The sequence below is a fragment of the Colletes gigas genome, unplaced genomic scaffold, assembly GCF_013123115.1.
Source record: "Colletes gigas isolate AHSC1104 unplaced genomic scaffold, ASM1312311v1 Colletes_gigas_Sc00001, whole genome shotgun sequence".
Taxonomy (NCBI): Eukaryota; Metazoa; Arthropoda; class Insecta; order Hymenoptera; family Colletidae; genus Colletes; species Colletes gigas.
In genome coordinates this window covers 2,345,874-2,361,998 of record NW_025106630.1, presented here as the reverse complement: position 1 = coordinate 2,361,998, position 16,125 = coordinate 2,345,874, and the positions used below count along the sequence as shown (strand labels likewise).

Sequence of the window (16,125 nt, the reverse complement as noted above, 5' to 3'; positions counted from 1 at the left end):
ACAGAAATAAAATGCAGATTAAAGTCAAATGCATAATTAAACAATAATTGAACTTGAAATATGTAATATGTACAAGAAACGTAATTTCGTTTAGAGAGATACAATGAACCGACGCCGGTCAAATATCAAAGAAAACATGCGAAATACGATTCAGTTTTTCATAGTACCGATTCGATTTGAGGTAGAAATGTATTAGTTCCTAACGAAAGCACCGTTACAGAATAAACACGAGTAGTAATAACGAGGAAACACGAATAGGTTAGAAAGACGCACCTCGCTGACCGCGAAACGCCGATACGTCTTATTACGTTGATTTACAAAGTACGAATGACGACCTTTCGCTGTGTCTAGTAACGCTCGCGGTAGGAGAAGCTCCGATGTCTCGCGAAGCTGTATTTCGGAAAGGAAGGTTGAACCACGTTTTCGAGACATCGTTAATTCGCGGAATTAAGGATGCCTCAGGTAGAAATCGCGAATACAGAAAAAAAAGTACGAAGATGCTAAGCGTACGTACTAGAGCAACGTAAATATCTTGGCTTCAGAATATAATATATAAATTAAATATAACTCACATTTTTGTCGATTTACAGTAGCAGATGACAAGATCCTCGAATTTCACAAAGTCACATTTCTTACGCACAGGGTGCGCACGTGAGACGACGAATTATTCGATTACCGATCGAAGAATTTTTGTTCTCCTAACAAAACGAATTCATAAAATGATTGTAAAGTTAGAATATCGCGGATCTGTTGATTTTTCCATTTCGTAGCAGTCACCATATCTATATTACACGTTTTGGAATAAATATATCTTCTATAAACTCTAGTTCAATCACCAATTAAGTATTGTTTACACCATTGATTGAATAAAAGGTTGTGTTCTAAAGAATCGAAGTACTGACCAAGTAAAAAATCAGCTGTTTCGCAGCGCGCTCTGTATTTAAGAACAATGACTAAGAATCATATTTAACCCGTTCATCGGCGTCGGTAACGTCAGCGAACTGACGAATTTTGTCTCTGATGCGATGTCAACAAAAGTTTTGATCAAAAATTATTTACAGAATTAAATTAAATTAGTCAGTTTTGAACCATATGATACATCGAGGTCTGATCCTCAAATTTAGGATCTGGGAAAATAACGTGAAAAGTATGTATTTGCAACTTTAACTAGAAAAAGAAACATTGTTTTATTAAACTTTCTGTTGTTTTTCAACTATCAGTTTCATTGGTAACACTTTGTAATGTCTATGAATTAAATAAGGAATGAAAAATGATCCGCGTTATCGACCTGAGCTTGTTTGTTTTGTTTAAAGTTATAAGTTTATTTAATTTTTTACTTTCAAGTTGTAGAATTCATACTATGTACAGAGCAGAAATTAGCTGAACCTTGAAACACTTTCCTCAAGTCTTACCATTTAGGCGTCAAATCCAACGTTATCAATTCAGAATGGAATAAGACTGCAGCGCTATGAGTTATGAGAATTAAATAGTGTTTCTTAAAAATTGAAAACAATTTTGAATTATTCGTTTACGAAAAATGTGTAATATTAACAAATTTACGAAAATTTAAATAGTCATTAGGTTGTTTTAAATACATTATGTACGAAATGCTTCATGCATCCGTAAATTTTTTTATTAATTTATACAAAATGTTCAAGATTATTAATAGTTTCATGTACCATGTCGTCCAAATAAAGGATTACAAACTATTTTCTCAAAAACGTTTTTTTTTAATTAAATGGTCCAGAGGTCTAATTTTTTCATACATAAAATATTCTTTTGAGTCGATTATTGAGAAAATGGGGAGTTCTCTAAATATTTTATTCACAGAAATGTTTTTCAAAATGTGATCATCTTTCGTGTTCCACGGAAAATAGCAACAGTCGAATAATTTCTGTCTTCGGACGATTAGGGTCAAAGTTATACCGACTTCTATTGCACGCGTTGCTGTCATCGAATGTTTTGCGGGGCTCAGACAACGCAAACGAAATCAGAACATTTAAAGTAGGTTCTTATCACGCGTGAAATCCGCGAACGTTATCGTTTCGTAGCACGAACATCAAAATATCACGAGTCAGACCTCAAACGGTGCTTCAAGGCTGACCCGGTATAGGTACTTATTGTATCAAGTCTCGTTAAGAGATGTTCATTCACTCGTACTCCCAGATGACCAGTATAGTTCGTGCAACTCACGACGGTCAGATTGGCCCGGTGTCGGAGCGCGGAGGTGCCAGTGAGAAACCGGCAACGATCGCCACAAAATGTGCTTAAAGCGTCGGTCCCACGTTGTGAGAACTCGAATTCTGCACGGGCATATTTGATAACTATGGCAGCGCTCGTTCGTCTTAAACGCGGGAGCGTCCAGTTGAGACATGCGGCGCTAGAAATGAAAGGTAAGTGATATTTACTTTGCAATTCGAGCACATTTATTTTGCAACATATTTCAAGCATTTAGACACACAGGATAGTGCTAGAAATTGAGTCAAGTTATCCAAAAACCCAAAGATATTTTTGTCTTTAAAAATATTTCTGTATTCGAACACTGTAAAGAATAAATTAATTTACTTTGGCTTAATTATAATACCGATATAATCTCCGACACTTTATAAAGTGCTTTCTTGCGATAGATATCCTTTTTCATATTTTTGTTGTGTATTAAATTATGTATACCAAAGGGCACTGACCCATTAATAAAGTGATATTATTATTAAAGTGTGTTGTGTAAATGTTAGTCTTCCCTACGTGCGTCGCGATGTAAAGAAGATTGGGAAGCACTGGTGTACAGAATGATTGTAGAAACGGGGACAAGCTATGGTTCTTTTCTAAGCGAGAATTTAAAAAATTAATAAGTCGAGTTTCACCGTTGAGTCTTTCTTTTCGATTCGACTCTGTTATTCCTGACCTTTGATACGTTAATTTATTTTGAGAGTAAAAATATATGTATCATAAAGCTAATAGTTTCTTACGGATTCAGAATGTGAATAAATTACTGACTAATGTTTATTTACATTCAAGATGATGAAACCGTACGCGTAACGCAGTAGTTTCAATATTACGATTTCGATACCTTGGTACTTGAATCGTTAGTAAGCCCGTAATTATAAATATAGAAGTATTGAAAATATTTATCGATACCTAATCGCAAGGCGCGAGTAATACTAATAATATATAAATCTCAGCGAATCTTTTGTACCGTGAACGTTAATTCAACGAGTATATCCAACAATTACATCTTATCGCGAGTCTTATCACCGATGATCGGATCTTGAAAACATTTCCACATGTGTTATAAGTGACAGGCTGAATATTATGACAGATATTCGTTGTGTTTGACTTGTTATCGTGTAATTTGTGTATTTGTTATTCGAGGTCTGCGTGAAATTTTCCACAACTGATTCGATCAATCAAGGGGATACACCACCTTGACTATTTTAAAAAGGTTCGAAAACTTTATTTTCCTATCGTAAAACCATAAAATCACCAACTATGAAACCATTTTGGCTGTAGAGGCTGCAGGTGTTTGAGACTCCTTCCTTCCATCAATCAAACAAATATTTAATATTTTAATCGCTCCAAGCAATCTTCATTCGTTAACAAATATCGAGCAAATATCAAAATTTTAATATTTCTATTCCTATTTACAAGTTTTTGTCACCTTTTAGCTTTTCTAGAACCACTATCTAGGGTAACCCCTTAAAACTGCGACATTCTCCAAGAATAGATGCATTTATAAATATTTATATCGCACAGCCCGCGTGTTAAAGTAAAAAATGTTGATACGGAGTAGCAGTTTAAACAATCGTCGCTAGTGTTACGTTCTGAGGGCACCAAAGTCGAGGTCACCTGTGTTGTACGAGGTAGGAAAGAGATAGTAGTCATAGAGTCAAAAGCTAAGACTGATAAGAGAGACATGCATTCGGTGATTTTGCTCCTTTCGTGTTCCGTGAAATGGCAGACTTCGTCAAGAGAGGTAGCGTGCATCTCGTAAAACATAGCAGTGTACAAATAAAACAGGCTGCGAAAGAGGTTCGAGGTTCGTTATACTAAATCTGACATGTGAAACACATTTAAAAGAAAAGATCTAATTTACACGCTTCAGAATATATAATATATATTGTGCGTTACTTTCACGAAAACGAATGAATTATCTTGAGTTTTCGCTTGTTTGCTGGCTCTTGTTCCTTTCATGAAAAGAATACACGATCGAAGAATACGAATGCATAAATTAGTTCTTATATTGAATTAAATACACGTTATGGAAAATTAAGAAATCGGATACTTTTCTAATTTTACTTGAACTACATCTGTCCAATGTTTACTTTATTCGATACGATCATTAATAATTACTTTAAGTATTCAAGTTCGTCGTATAATGTATGTAAAATGCATTTTCGTAATATGTTAATTATCGTGATTAGACTTAAGTTCGCATATTGTAATAGATGCTTTGCATACTCAATGATAACACTGAATTAAACGTGGAAACTACGACACCTATTGTTTGAACAACTTATCGGAATCGAGCAACGTTCTATTACAACAGACGTTTAATGTCGTCGTTAATGTATGTATTGTATACGAATACATGTGCAGAACGATTGTCTGTCCGTTGACGTGCAATCATATTTGAACAATAAACGGAATCCCTTTGCATTATTTACATTTCATACCTGCATAAATTTTCGTTAAGTTTGTTTTTATCTTAAGTAGGACATAGCATTATCATGGTAAAAGTCAACAAAAGCGTATGGAAATATGAAAAATAGGCAATGCAAAGGATTGATCGATAGTAACTCTATCTTGTATATAATAAATTCCAATTTTGTAGTTCGGTTTTGATAATTCGACAGCTGCTGTCCGAGCGCGACACATAGTAGCTGCGCTTGTTGCAGTGGGATTTGCACTTTGTGGTGCAGTTGAAGTCAGCTCCTCGGTTGCATTGCTTGCCAATCAGAAAGACAATCATGCCATCATCGACACGTCGTGGCACTGCGACATGCTGGTCAACATCAGTAGTCGCAATCGGACCGAAGATTTCGAAGTCATACTTTTGGAGGTAACTTTTTACAAATGTTAGCGAACAGCAACTATTAAAATTCAACTTCATTGTTTGGAAACGTTTGTTTCGTAGTTATTCGAATTAAAAAAATTATTTTTAGAAATTAAAAGTAATGGCAATGTTTGCAGCTGCCGCCGGAAGAGCGTACAGAATCGATAATGAGAGAGGCATTTTTGTGGGGACAAGTGGCTGGACCAATCTTAGGAGGATGTTTGGTATGGGGAAGGTCTGGTCCATCTATGGTGTTTTCACGAGCGGTTCTCAGTGCTTGCTTGGCTTCCTTGCTGGTACCAGCTGCATGGAGAGGTCCGTCTCACGTTGCACTTCGTCTGTTTCAGGGCCTATGTACAGTAAGAATGAAATCCGAATTTCATAAAATTAAATTATATGTAATTAAACATGAATTGCAAGCACGTAAAAAATTTTCAGATTTAGGTTACATTGATTATTTACACTTTACTTGATCGAACAATACAAATCAGTGAAATACAATTCATTCTAAATACGTGAAATACGATTCAAAGTGTAGCTTTTATTTAATGAATAACGGATGAAAAGTTGTTTACCTTTGTTCGTTGTTCGAAATCGTTATCTAGATGAGAAGTTTACTCATCTTTGCACAATATTGCTTCTGCTTGAAGATTGTCTTCCAAATATTACGATTCTTATGCAAACGTCGCAAGCGATCACGAAAGAATATTGTATATGCAAGATTAAATACAATTTCGAAAGCATTACACAGATTTCTAATTCGTTGAGCTAACTCTATTCTCAAAACATACTAGCGTTGAAGCTTCAAGTCAGTGAAAGATTGAATGTTCAAAACGCTAGCTATCGTTGCTACATTTTCTTTTATAGGGCGCGACCATGCCTGCTGCTCACATGTTTGCTATGACCTGGTTTAAGAGCAATCATAGAAGCTGGTACTTCAGTTGCTACGCTGGTACGTAGATATTTATAAATTTTGACGAACAAGTTATTAAAAGAGTCTAAATTCGAGCAAGAAGGTTGCAATTTTCAGACTTACATTAAACGAGCATAAGACAAATTAATTTCGAATCAATGCAGAACAGTTTTGTAGAATATCTAAATTACAATGACTATTATATTTTCATTGCTACACGTTGATGTTTATAATATCAATGAAGTATGATTTTCTCATCAGCTGTCAGCGTTGGATACTGTCTCACAGGGTGGTTGGGTACAGCTGTCGTTCGAAGCTTCGGTCGGGATTCTCTTTGCTATGGTCTCGTTATTATTGCGCTATGTTGGTACTTCGCTTTCGGCCGATTCGTCAAAGACACTCCGAAATCTTATCAGCACGATACGAACGTAAGAATCAAAAAATTTCCTCAAATATTTCATAAAGTTACGCGACTATTTTACGTTGAAAAAAGATCGTATCCGAACGTTTTTGGCATTAGGCTTCAGCATATGTAAACAATGCGTTATTTGGCTGTCGCAATCCTAAAGCCATTGTTTAGAAAAACTAGTAACGTAGTGGTTCCCACATTAAATGTTGAATAAATTGCATCACAGTTATTCACGATCACTTTCTCCAGACAATTTGTCAAACACGAAGCATTCAACAAGAAACATTCCAACTTGAGCATCAATGCAATGTTAGTCCCTCGCAAAGTAACAAATAAAATCATAAAATGGAATTATATAATTGTTAATAAAATAGGCAGCCGTGATTCCATGGGGAAAATTGCTGCGTTCGGTTCCTGTATGGGCATCGGCCGTTGCAACCATGGGCAATCAATGGGGCGATGCAACTCTTGCACTTGGTATGACGAAATACCTGAAACTCATCTACGGATTCTCTACAGCCAATGTGAGTATCAAATAGGTGCACCTTTCTATTATTTAATATTAAAAGGGATAGTATAGTTCACAGTATCTTTTGCTTCTATAGTATTAATATAATTTATTTTTGTTAACGAAGACATTATTAGCGACAATATCCAATCGTTAATATTTTTAGGATTCGGTGTTAACGACGTTGCCTCACATTGGTCATTTCATGGCTGCGTTAACTTGCGGCCTCCTCGTGGATCACGTTCGCGAATCTAAAATAGTTTCAACGACCACAGCGAGAAAGTTGGTCGTTTATACTGGTATGTGTTGTAATTAGAAATTTTTAACTACCTTTATCGGTTCCGTTATAGATAAAAAATTTAATTAACAGTATTTTCGAAACGCATCTTCCAATACTTGCGATTTTTGCGTATCAGCTCGAAGATTTTCTAAATTTTGAATATCTTGCGTAAGAATCGCGTGCGAACAGCGTCGAAAGTTATCGAATTCATCGTTGCGCAAATTTTACGCTGCAATTAGACGATGCTACATCTCTTCCTGCAACTCTTTCTAGGTGACAGTCGGCTCGAGGAATTCGAAACTTTATATTACGCTTACGTAACTATAGAAATGGTTACCGATCAAATGTAGCACAGCAACACCGTGCGACCCGTAATTTTCATTCTCGGATAATGAAATATAACGCGTAATTAATTTACAGCTCATTTCATACCGGCAGCCCTACTTTTCGTTGCCGGCTACGCCGGTTGCCAAGCATTGGGCGCAGCATGGTTAGGTATAGCCGCTCTACTCGTCTCTGGGACTGCACCTGCCGGCGCATTAGCTGCAATAGCCGATCTTGCACCCGTAGAATCTCCTGCCTGCGCTGCAGCGGCGTGTGCTTTGTGCTCTACTCTAGGGGCAGCGGGCTTGTTGGCTGCCAATTACTTCGTTACTCAAGCTCTTCACGGATCTGTAAGTTGGACTGCTAAAATCAGGCTGGAATGAGTTCCTTAAAACGTAAATAAAAGATCAAGAACAATTGATAGCTTTTCTTAACGTCTCGATGTAATTTCAGTATTTCATAAATACTGTAAAATTCCGATTACTCGATATACTCGGGGCTAGGACAATGCCAGAAAATCAAATGTGTTGGATTATTTGACTATACCTACATATGAAGTGACAAAAATGAGGAATGTATTCACAGACGAGATATACGATAAAATATATTTGTTTGGCCCATTTTCCTGGGGTTCTAGTGCCCCATTACAATTTTCGTGTCACTCGTAATATTACCAACAGATTACAGAAATGAAAAAAGAAAATGAGTCAGAGAATGAAATTACAGAAGCATTTCTGGCCACACATTATATTTTCGGTAAAGAATTTTTTTCTCAAAACTGCTTAGGATTTGGAGGGTATGTCTATTCATTAAAAATGATTGTAATTAACCCTTGTGACTGACAATAATTTTTTTAGATCGATTTGAAATTTTTCAATTTCGCTGAAAAATTTATCCACCTTCCTGAATTTTTTTCTCGAAAATGATTAGGAATTCGAGGATATGTCTATTCACTAAAAATGATTGTAATTGACCCCTGCAACCAAAAATAATTTTTCATTTAGGCACCTTACCCCTTTGTCGATTTTTCTTAAAAATTCGTTTTGATTTTTAATAAGCACAACTTTATTCGTCAACTGTTTAATATCGCCGTCACTGCTGGATGTATGTGATTGTGATTTCTTTGTTTGTGTGAAATATAATCGAAAACGTTTACCGAAGAATAGTTGGGGTAAATATGCCGCTTATTCGGACATTTCAGATAACCGGGTGCCAGATAATCGGAACTTTACTATATTCAATATAACAATATTAAAAATTATATCAGAAATCAAAAGCTTTTCTGTTCTCTTATTCAATATAATAAAAGCAGTATCTCTCTTAATATAAATTTTGTACGCTTCGATGAAAATTGCGTTACAACTCATTGATTCGTAAATTTTTCATGCAGATCGCGGGTTCATGGCGGTTGGTTTTCGGTGTCGCATCCGTCGTTTTATTAACGACCGCAGCTGTTTTCTTAGCGCTTGGAAAAGGTACCCCACAGCCGTGGATTCCATCCGTAGCTCGGCCACGAAGTCACGACGCAATTTACGAGCAGGACGCCCTGGAACTCGATTACGAGGACGTCGGCGTGCAAACAGAGCCTTTCAGTCCTTACCCGCTAGAAGACGACGTCGAGAGTGTGAAAAATGTTCCCCGTTCTGCCTCGGTCCATTCGAAAGTTTCGCTAGCGTCCAATTAAACTCGCGTTAATCGCTAACCATTTGTATATCAACAAAACAAACTGATAAAATGCGTACATATGCTCGTCGTCGCGATAACAAGAATTGAAAATTGTATATAGAATAAATCGTGGACGAGATCGTATATTATATAAGTAAGCTTGGACTTATTCGCAGATATGTGCGCTTCCTGGCAAGTGTCATTAGCGTTTGTAATAATGTATGTAAAAATAAATGCGGTAGTAAGAATAAAGGTAAAAGTAACTTATTGGTAAAAGTAATTTTTCATTTATAAATACGCTGCTGGATAAATTTATTGCGTTGCTTGAATTCGTACAAAATTGTGGCAATTGTAACTGAATTAAAATTTGAACCTTCCATTTGTCTCCTTTATAATTCCAGAGAGAATTGGTAAAATAATACACAATTCTGTTATATTTTTCATAGTAGTTTTTCTTTACACACACGTGTATCGCTGAAGTTAAATGTACCCACAATAATTAGCGTTAATATCTTATTGCACGATCGGTATCCGAACTCGAGGGCTTATCAAGATCGTCTCTAGTACCTGCGAATTCTCCTTTCTTCTTCTGCGTTTCGTGTTTAATCGCAGATTGCGTGGAATTCTGTAGCATGCGAGACAATGAACCGGCGCTTTTTACGACGGCTTTCCATCACCGACGAGGAAAGTTGACGAAATATAACGACCTCCCTAATTAGGTACCTCGAAGAAGGTACTACGTCGTCCGGGCCAAAACCTACGCACGCCATTGACACGTTCACAGATACACCGGAAGTCGTAGCTTGCAAAACACAAGAACGCCGCCTGGTTGGCAAATTCTTCTGTCTCTTAACGACAGCCATTCACATGGCATATCCGGCTCGCAGAGAAAAGTCGAAAGGTTACTCGCGGTTGCAAGAAAATATTTATTGAAACCGAACTATTCCATTCTATTTTATGTTAAACGATTATTGCAATCGACCATTGCACAAAATCGTGTTTACAGGGTTTATACTCTGGACAGAAATTATTCCAGCACCCGACAGAAAAAAGAAAAGTTATCGAAAGTAAAGTTTTCGTGATTTCATAAATATCTCTTCGATAAAGAAAGTCCTGCTCACTGGTACTCAAGTTCGAACCAATATTTATAGATGTATCGAACGTATGTTCTTTGTGGATAGCATTATTGCGAATTAAAGGTTAACGACAGTGTATACTTGCGAATCGAAAGTTTAATAGTACCCTCTTCCACTGCACAAAGTGTTTGTGCAGAATGACAGTTTAGTTTTTCCTTTAATATAGAATATTAGACACGTTTACAAATTCAAATTCCAAGACTTCGTTACAAATTAGCAAATGTCCCCAATAGAGAATCACTTATTATTCTTAAAATAAAATTTTCCCCTCTGTCTATGGATGGCAGTAGTGGATTTAGAAGTGCTCAAAGAACATGTGGAGGCTACCAAAAAATCGTGAATAGAATTTGAGAAGCCCACTTCTAGAAAAAAAATGCAGATGGTTTTTTTTAGTCAGTGAAGGGAGGTTTGTGCTGTTGTAGCCACCACCGATGGACGACACTGTACGTACGTTTCCCAGTTACGTCCATTTCTCCTCAAACGGAGATGGTCTGGTTAGCTTCCATTCGGTCGGCTTTCTCACACAGTGGTACACCAAGACTTTCCCCGAACGCAGAGTGTCTCCATCCGGGGATTTGGCAACGGGTAAGCGAGTTCTGAATAGGTGGAAGTGTGGAAGCCACGTGCAAAGTCCCATGATCTCCGCCCTCGTCGTACAGGCATACGCTAGCACCTAACAAATACAAGTTCGCGTACCCGACGGCTAAGTGTCGCAACCAGCGATGCTAATTACCAACGGTAGACACGTTATTATTCTTTCCTGGTGCACCGGCTCTCAGAGGCTTGCGAAATAAATTCTCACACCGTGCTATCTACCATCCATCTCGTTTTATTTCGATACATATATTACACTAGTTTATATAAAGATATTATTTACAATGGAACAAACTCTAAAGAGCGACGTCGCCGTGGCCAGGCACGTATAACATCATCGCCCACGACAAATTCTGCAAAGTTCGGGTTTAACGTGCTATTAGAAGAATATTATTTTATATTTTCACACGCTATAATCCATATGGTAATTCACAGAACAATATTTCAATTGTAGTTTCATGGGATCTAAAGTTGTTTACCCCGTGAAGAATGAGAAAAATGTATCCTTTCAATTCGATAAAAGGAAATTGCATGCATACCGTGACTTTGCATTAATAATCAGCAAAGCGATCAGTACGTCACAGTAAATGTAAGACTGACAATGTTAGACGAGCGTAGCCACGTTTAAACTAAAGTTAAAGTACTTCAGTGCTCTATTGGTAACGCTAACGGTCATCTTTGGGATGTCTATGTTATAATCGAACGCGACACAGTGTGATGCGGTTATATGCATGATCAACGTAATCGTTACGTGCACGGTACTCGGCGTACATAAACGTTTATTTAATTGCTCTCGCGTTGAAACGATTTAAAGGCAACGACGATCTGTCTTGAAAGCAAAAAACGAGCGTTGCGAGATACTTGAAAGTTGTCGTGCGGAAAATCGTCGAACGAACACATAAGACATTTCCCTTTCCGAGAAGGCGATTCGTTTCGCTGACGATTCCAGCGTGTTCCGTGAAAACTGTGCCGCCGCGTCGTCGCGATTGTCTATCAGCGTTACATTTTCATTCTTCTCACGGTCTTTTGTACGGACGGTTCTCGTTACGAGGAAATGATGAGTTTTGAATTATACCACAACCGTCGTAATTAATACTGTCGCTTTTCATCTCTAAATTGGCCTCGCGGATTAATCATTTTTGGAAGTAACGTAAAGAGAATGGCGTGTCGTAGTAATTCGTGAGATAAAAAAAGAAAACGAAACACTGGACGTGAGAATAACTCCTCGGTATTTCTCATTCGAGTCAATATATTTTAAATATATATATCTCACGCTTTCTCGCGTCTAAAACTAATTTCTAACTGTTGTAGTCCCAACGACATTTGTGCAGACGAATAAATAAATCAGTAAGATATTATTCAATAAATAATACACTCTGAAATTATCTAAATTTCATGAACGTAAAATATTATTTTGTTCCTTGTTAGAAACTTTGCACAGTATGTCCGTTTAATTAAATTAAAATAAACATTTACTCCTTTAATTTCGTAAGTAGCTCTACATTGTATAAATACTTGTACCATTCGATTTCTTGCCAATTACTACAGCAAAAATACGATCTTTAATTTTCTATTATCGAGTAAAAAAATAAACTCTATCGATAAAAGCGAAACTTCAACAATCTCCAAATAAGCATCTGACCGTTACATCTTCTTCTTCATCGCGTCCTTCTCCTCTTCGTCGTCGTCGGTGATGATCTGCACGCTCCTGATGGGTCCAGTCTTTCTGTATCTGGAGGCAGGCGTTGTCGTGGACATGATCGGAGTGGAAACCACGGGAGGACGTTCCGCGTTGATGGCCAACTGCAGCATCCTCAGCAAAAGGGCCTCCCTGATCGGAGCTGGGAGAATCTCGTCCCCCTCGTCGCTGACCTCCTGCGTGTAAAACTTTTGCCTGTAAACTCTCTTGGCGAACCTTCCGTCGTTGTAATCGTCGAACTGTTGCTGTTGGTAGACAGGATTCAAGGCTCTGGCGTACATGGGACGCCTGACGGGCACTCGATCGCCATATTGGAGGGACAGCTGCTCGTCGAACGCTATATCTGGTCGCGGGGCGACCGCTTGGTAGCCTGGCTGGTAAGAAGGATACGGTTGCTGGTCGTACAAAGCATCCTCCAAGTATGTTTTCGGATAAGAGAGAGCCTGGACACCGTACTGACTGACGAGCAGTCTTCTAAGCAGCATCTGGAAGTCTCGTCGACTGAGAGGAGGAGCGATGGGATTGGGTGGTTCCGGAGGCAAGGCGATCGTGCTGGACCTGTAAGGGTACTCCGAGGTCGTTGGATACTCTCTGTCGTCCACCGCGTGATTCACCGGTTGGGGAACTGGTCTCAGAACTGGTCTGGGTCTTGGTTCGGGTTCCTGATAGATCACTGGCCTTGGAAACGGCCTTGGGCGCATGTATCCAGGCGTCACCCCGATCCTTGGGTCCTCCTCTTGTCCAGGGAGAGGATTCTCCGTTAGATAATGAATATTCGCGTCGGTGGTCGTCGAGTATAGCGGTTGCTGGCCTGGTAATGGACGCAGTAAGATTCTGTTGAGTGGAATTTGTCTGTAGGCAGGGTCCTCGTCGATGTTACTCTGTTGAGACGGAAGCAAAATCCTTCCACCCGGTAATTCTCGCAGAAACTGGTCCGGTTGCTGTCTGACGAAGATGGGCTCGGTGCTTTGTCTCACGTACTCTCTGTTCTCAGGCATTCGAGAGGGAACACGAGTCTCTTCGCGCGATGCTTTCGTCTCTGCTTCGTAAACTCTAGGACCGTCGTACTTAACGTTCTCGAACCTGGCTGGTCCAAGGTTTTCTCGATTCAGGTAAATTTTCGGTCTATCGACCCGGTTGCCAGAAACGCGTTGGAGAACTCTAGGCGGTGTAGTTGTCGTGAACAACGGGCGGGTCGTGGACAAGGATCCTCCGTAAACGTCAGAATGGTCGTCGTTACTGGTCTCCACGATCGGGTTGGGCTTGGTGGTCTCATCGTGGAGTTGTCTTCTCAAAGTGTTTCCAGTCGTCACCTTAGCCTCGTCATCCTTTTCCACGAAATCCTCGGAGATCGGTCGGAGGGTTTGGTCGACCGGTCGTTTAGCAAAGATGATACGTCTGTAAGTAGACGTCTTGTCCTCCGTGCTTGGCCGATTTATCTGTGAATCTTCATCTTCGGCGCTTTCTTCCTCTATCACCATCGGTCTCTGTTGGCCGTTGATCACGAACCGCGGTCTACTTTTACCGGTTCCCTTCAAGTAATGACCGAATATCGATTTCGGTTGTTCCGTGGTGGTCGTAGTGGTGGTCGTCGAAGTGGTCGTTGTCTTTCTGTTTCGCGGTATCGACTGAACCACCGACGATTTCGTGGACGCCTCTGTGGACGAGGGATAAACGATGCTCGGCTTCTTGGTCGTGGTGGTACGATTAACACGCGGAATGCTCTGCACGACGGATACTTGTTCCTGCAATGGCGACACGGTGGTTGCTTTAAACCCTGTCCCGTTAGAGGAAGAGTACGACACCCTTTTTATTTCGCCGTCGGCGTCGACGAAACCGAACGTACCCTTGATGTTGCCTAGAACGTCGCGACTCTCGACCTGATAATCATTTCTTACGTTCAGGAGTATTATAGTTTTAGTAAATCAATTTTTTGTTTAATGTAAGAAACTGTTTGGTCCGTATTGTTGGACTTTTCAAAGAAAATTTCACTGAATTTCGTTGTATTTAATTACTGGACAAAATTTTATCATCGAATTTAAATTTTCAGACACGGATTTCTTCAAATATTCTCAAGTTCTCAGGCACGTTAATTTAGCTTCTTTTGTATAAATACTGGAATTGTCCATAAGTTTCTTCGTATTTTCTAGTGTTACTTTGTGGGATCTTTTTATGTAACTAAATTAATTTTATTTACATAGATGCTGGTTAGAATAAAATATGGAAAAATTGACTTGAACTGAGTACTGAAAAAGTATTTTAATTCAAATAGTGAAAGAAAGAAAGCAAAATAAAAATATACATAAAAAGAAATAGCTCTACAATTATATCGTTGTGACGTGTAGAAGAACGAAGAAAATTATGGACTGCCCTAGTATGTCAGTCTAAACTTTGCACGATTGCATGACGTTGCAAAATTAACTTGTCCAGTTATTCAAAGAAGCTGTTCTGTATTACTGAACTATAAAACGTAATGCGACGATCTGTTTGCTCGAGTAATTAAATTTCTCAATGAAGCGTTCAGGTTATATTTAGAATGTGTTACGTATAACGGTGTTCATACAAGTACCAAGAAACAGAGTACACCCATTTCATGCCTTGTGCATTAATGGTCATTGAGGCTTACCTTGAACGATCCATCGCCAGCTTCATAGCCGTACGTGTAAGAACCGTCTTCATTCACTTTTCTGATCTGTTTCAAGATCGCTACCTGCTGATCGTGATGTGTCTCAGATGTTTGCTGATCCGTAACGTTTGAGCAACCCGCTGTTGCCAGACAGAAAATTGCCATCAGCCATGTCGTCATTTTAAAAGTAGGAGGCGATAATATCTAGAGGCAAATAACAGAAAATCTGAGTAAACAAATTGTCCAATTTGTCGCTAATTACACGCCGTTTCATGACGATTACTCGGACCTATCGAAAGCTAAACTCGAAATATAATTTCTTGGAAAACGTGTTTCACTCAAAGATCGAATCGAAAAATAAATTTTGAATCATGAACTGGATACGAAAAAGGGAGGGCTACAGGGAAACTATTATCCTCTATTTCTATTCCTAATCTCTGTACGATTTTTGAATCCTTAAAATCTCAAATTTGTTGTTAGCCCCCTCCTTTGAGATCTTCCAGATCCGCCATTGTTTGGTCACAAGAATAAACGTCACAACGGAATCAGAAAATCATAAAATGACGAACTGAAGAAATTCGAACACTTTGAGACACTTTTCACCAAGCAGAAGAGTCTTAGCAATGGTGGCAAATTTTGTAATACATTTTTGGGAACATCGACACTTGTGATCGGTTAAAAATTGTGCACTGTACGCGCACCAGCGATGCACTGCAACGTTCACAATCACCAGGAACGCACTCGTGAACCGATCCTCCGAGGACGACTTTCTAATTGGACGTTATTAATTTAAAACCGGCCTTCGTAATTATATATTCCTAATTATTTTCGATTGTTTCGGCACAGGCGTACACGTTGCCACACTTGTCGGTGAGCTGTTACAGAGTTGCGTGGAGTAAGTACCTTGTGACTGGAAACCAT

The 16,125-nt window shown here is 38.9% G+C and overlaps 2 protein-coding genes across 3 annotated transcripts; one reads left to right on the top strand and one right to left on the bottom strand.

The window, feature by feature from the left end:
* Nucleotides 1-2,249: 2,249 nt before the first annotated feature.
* On the top strand, nucleotides 2,250-9,342 carry LOC122405253 (sialin-like). Of its 2 annotated transcripts, none has more exons than XM_043409859.1 (9): nucleotides 2,250-2,393; nucleotides 4,851-5,056; nucleotides 5,188-5,409; nucleotides 5,918-6,002; nucleotides 6,225-6,391; nucleotides 6,747-6,896; nucleotides 7,047-7,179; nucleotides 7,581-7,834; nucleotides 8,875-9,342. In XM_043409859.1, exons 1-9 carry the CDS (start codon nucleotides 2,327-2,329, stop codon nucleotides 9,166-9,168), a joined length of 1,578 nt encoding a protein of 525 aa, XP_043265794.1. In that variant the 5' UTR covers nucleotides 2,250-2,326; the 3' UTR covers nucleotides 9,169-9,342. The 2 variants fall into 2 exon arrangements, with proteins under 2 accessions (XP_043265794.1, XP_043265785.1); XM_043409850.1 differs by lacking the exon at nucleotides 2,250-2,393 and adding an exon at nucleotides 3,925-4,033.
* Nucleotides 9,343-12,523: 3,181 nt separating this feature from the next.
* Nucleotides 12,524-16,125, bottom strand: LOC122405245. The gene is made up of 3 exons (XM_043409838.1): nucleotides 16,108-16,125; nucleotides 15,205-15,408; nucleotides 12,524-14,458 (listed from the first exon to the last, which is right to left on the bottom strand). The coding sequence occupies exons 1-3, from the start codon at nucleotides 16,123-16,125 to the stop codon at nucleotides 12,524-12,526; spliced, it is 2,157 nt and encodes a 718-aa protein (XP_043265773.1).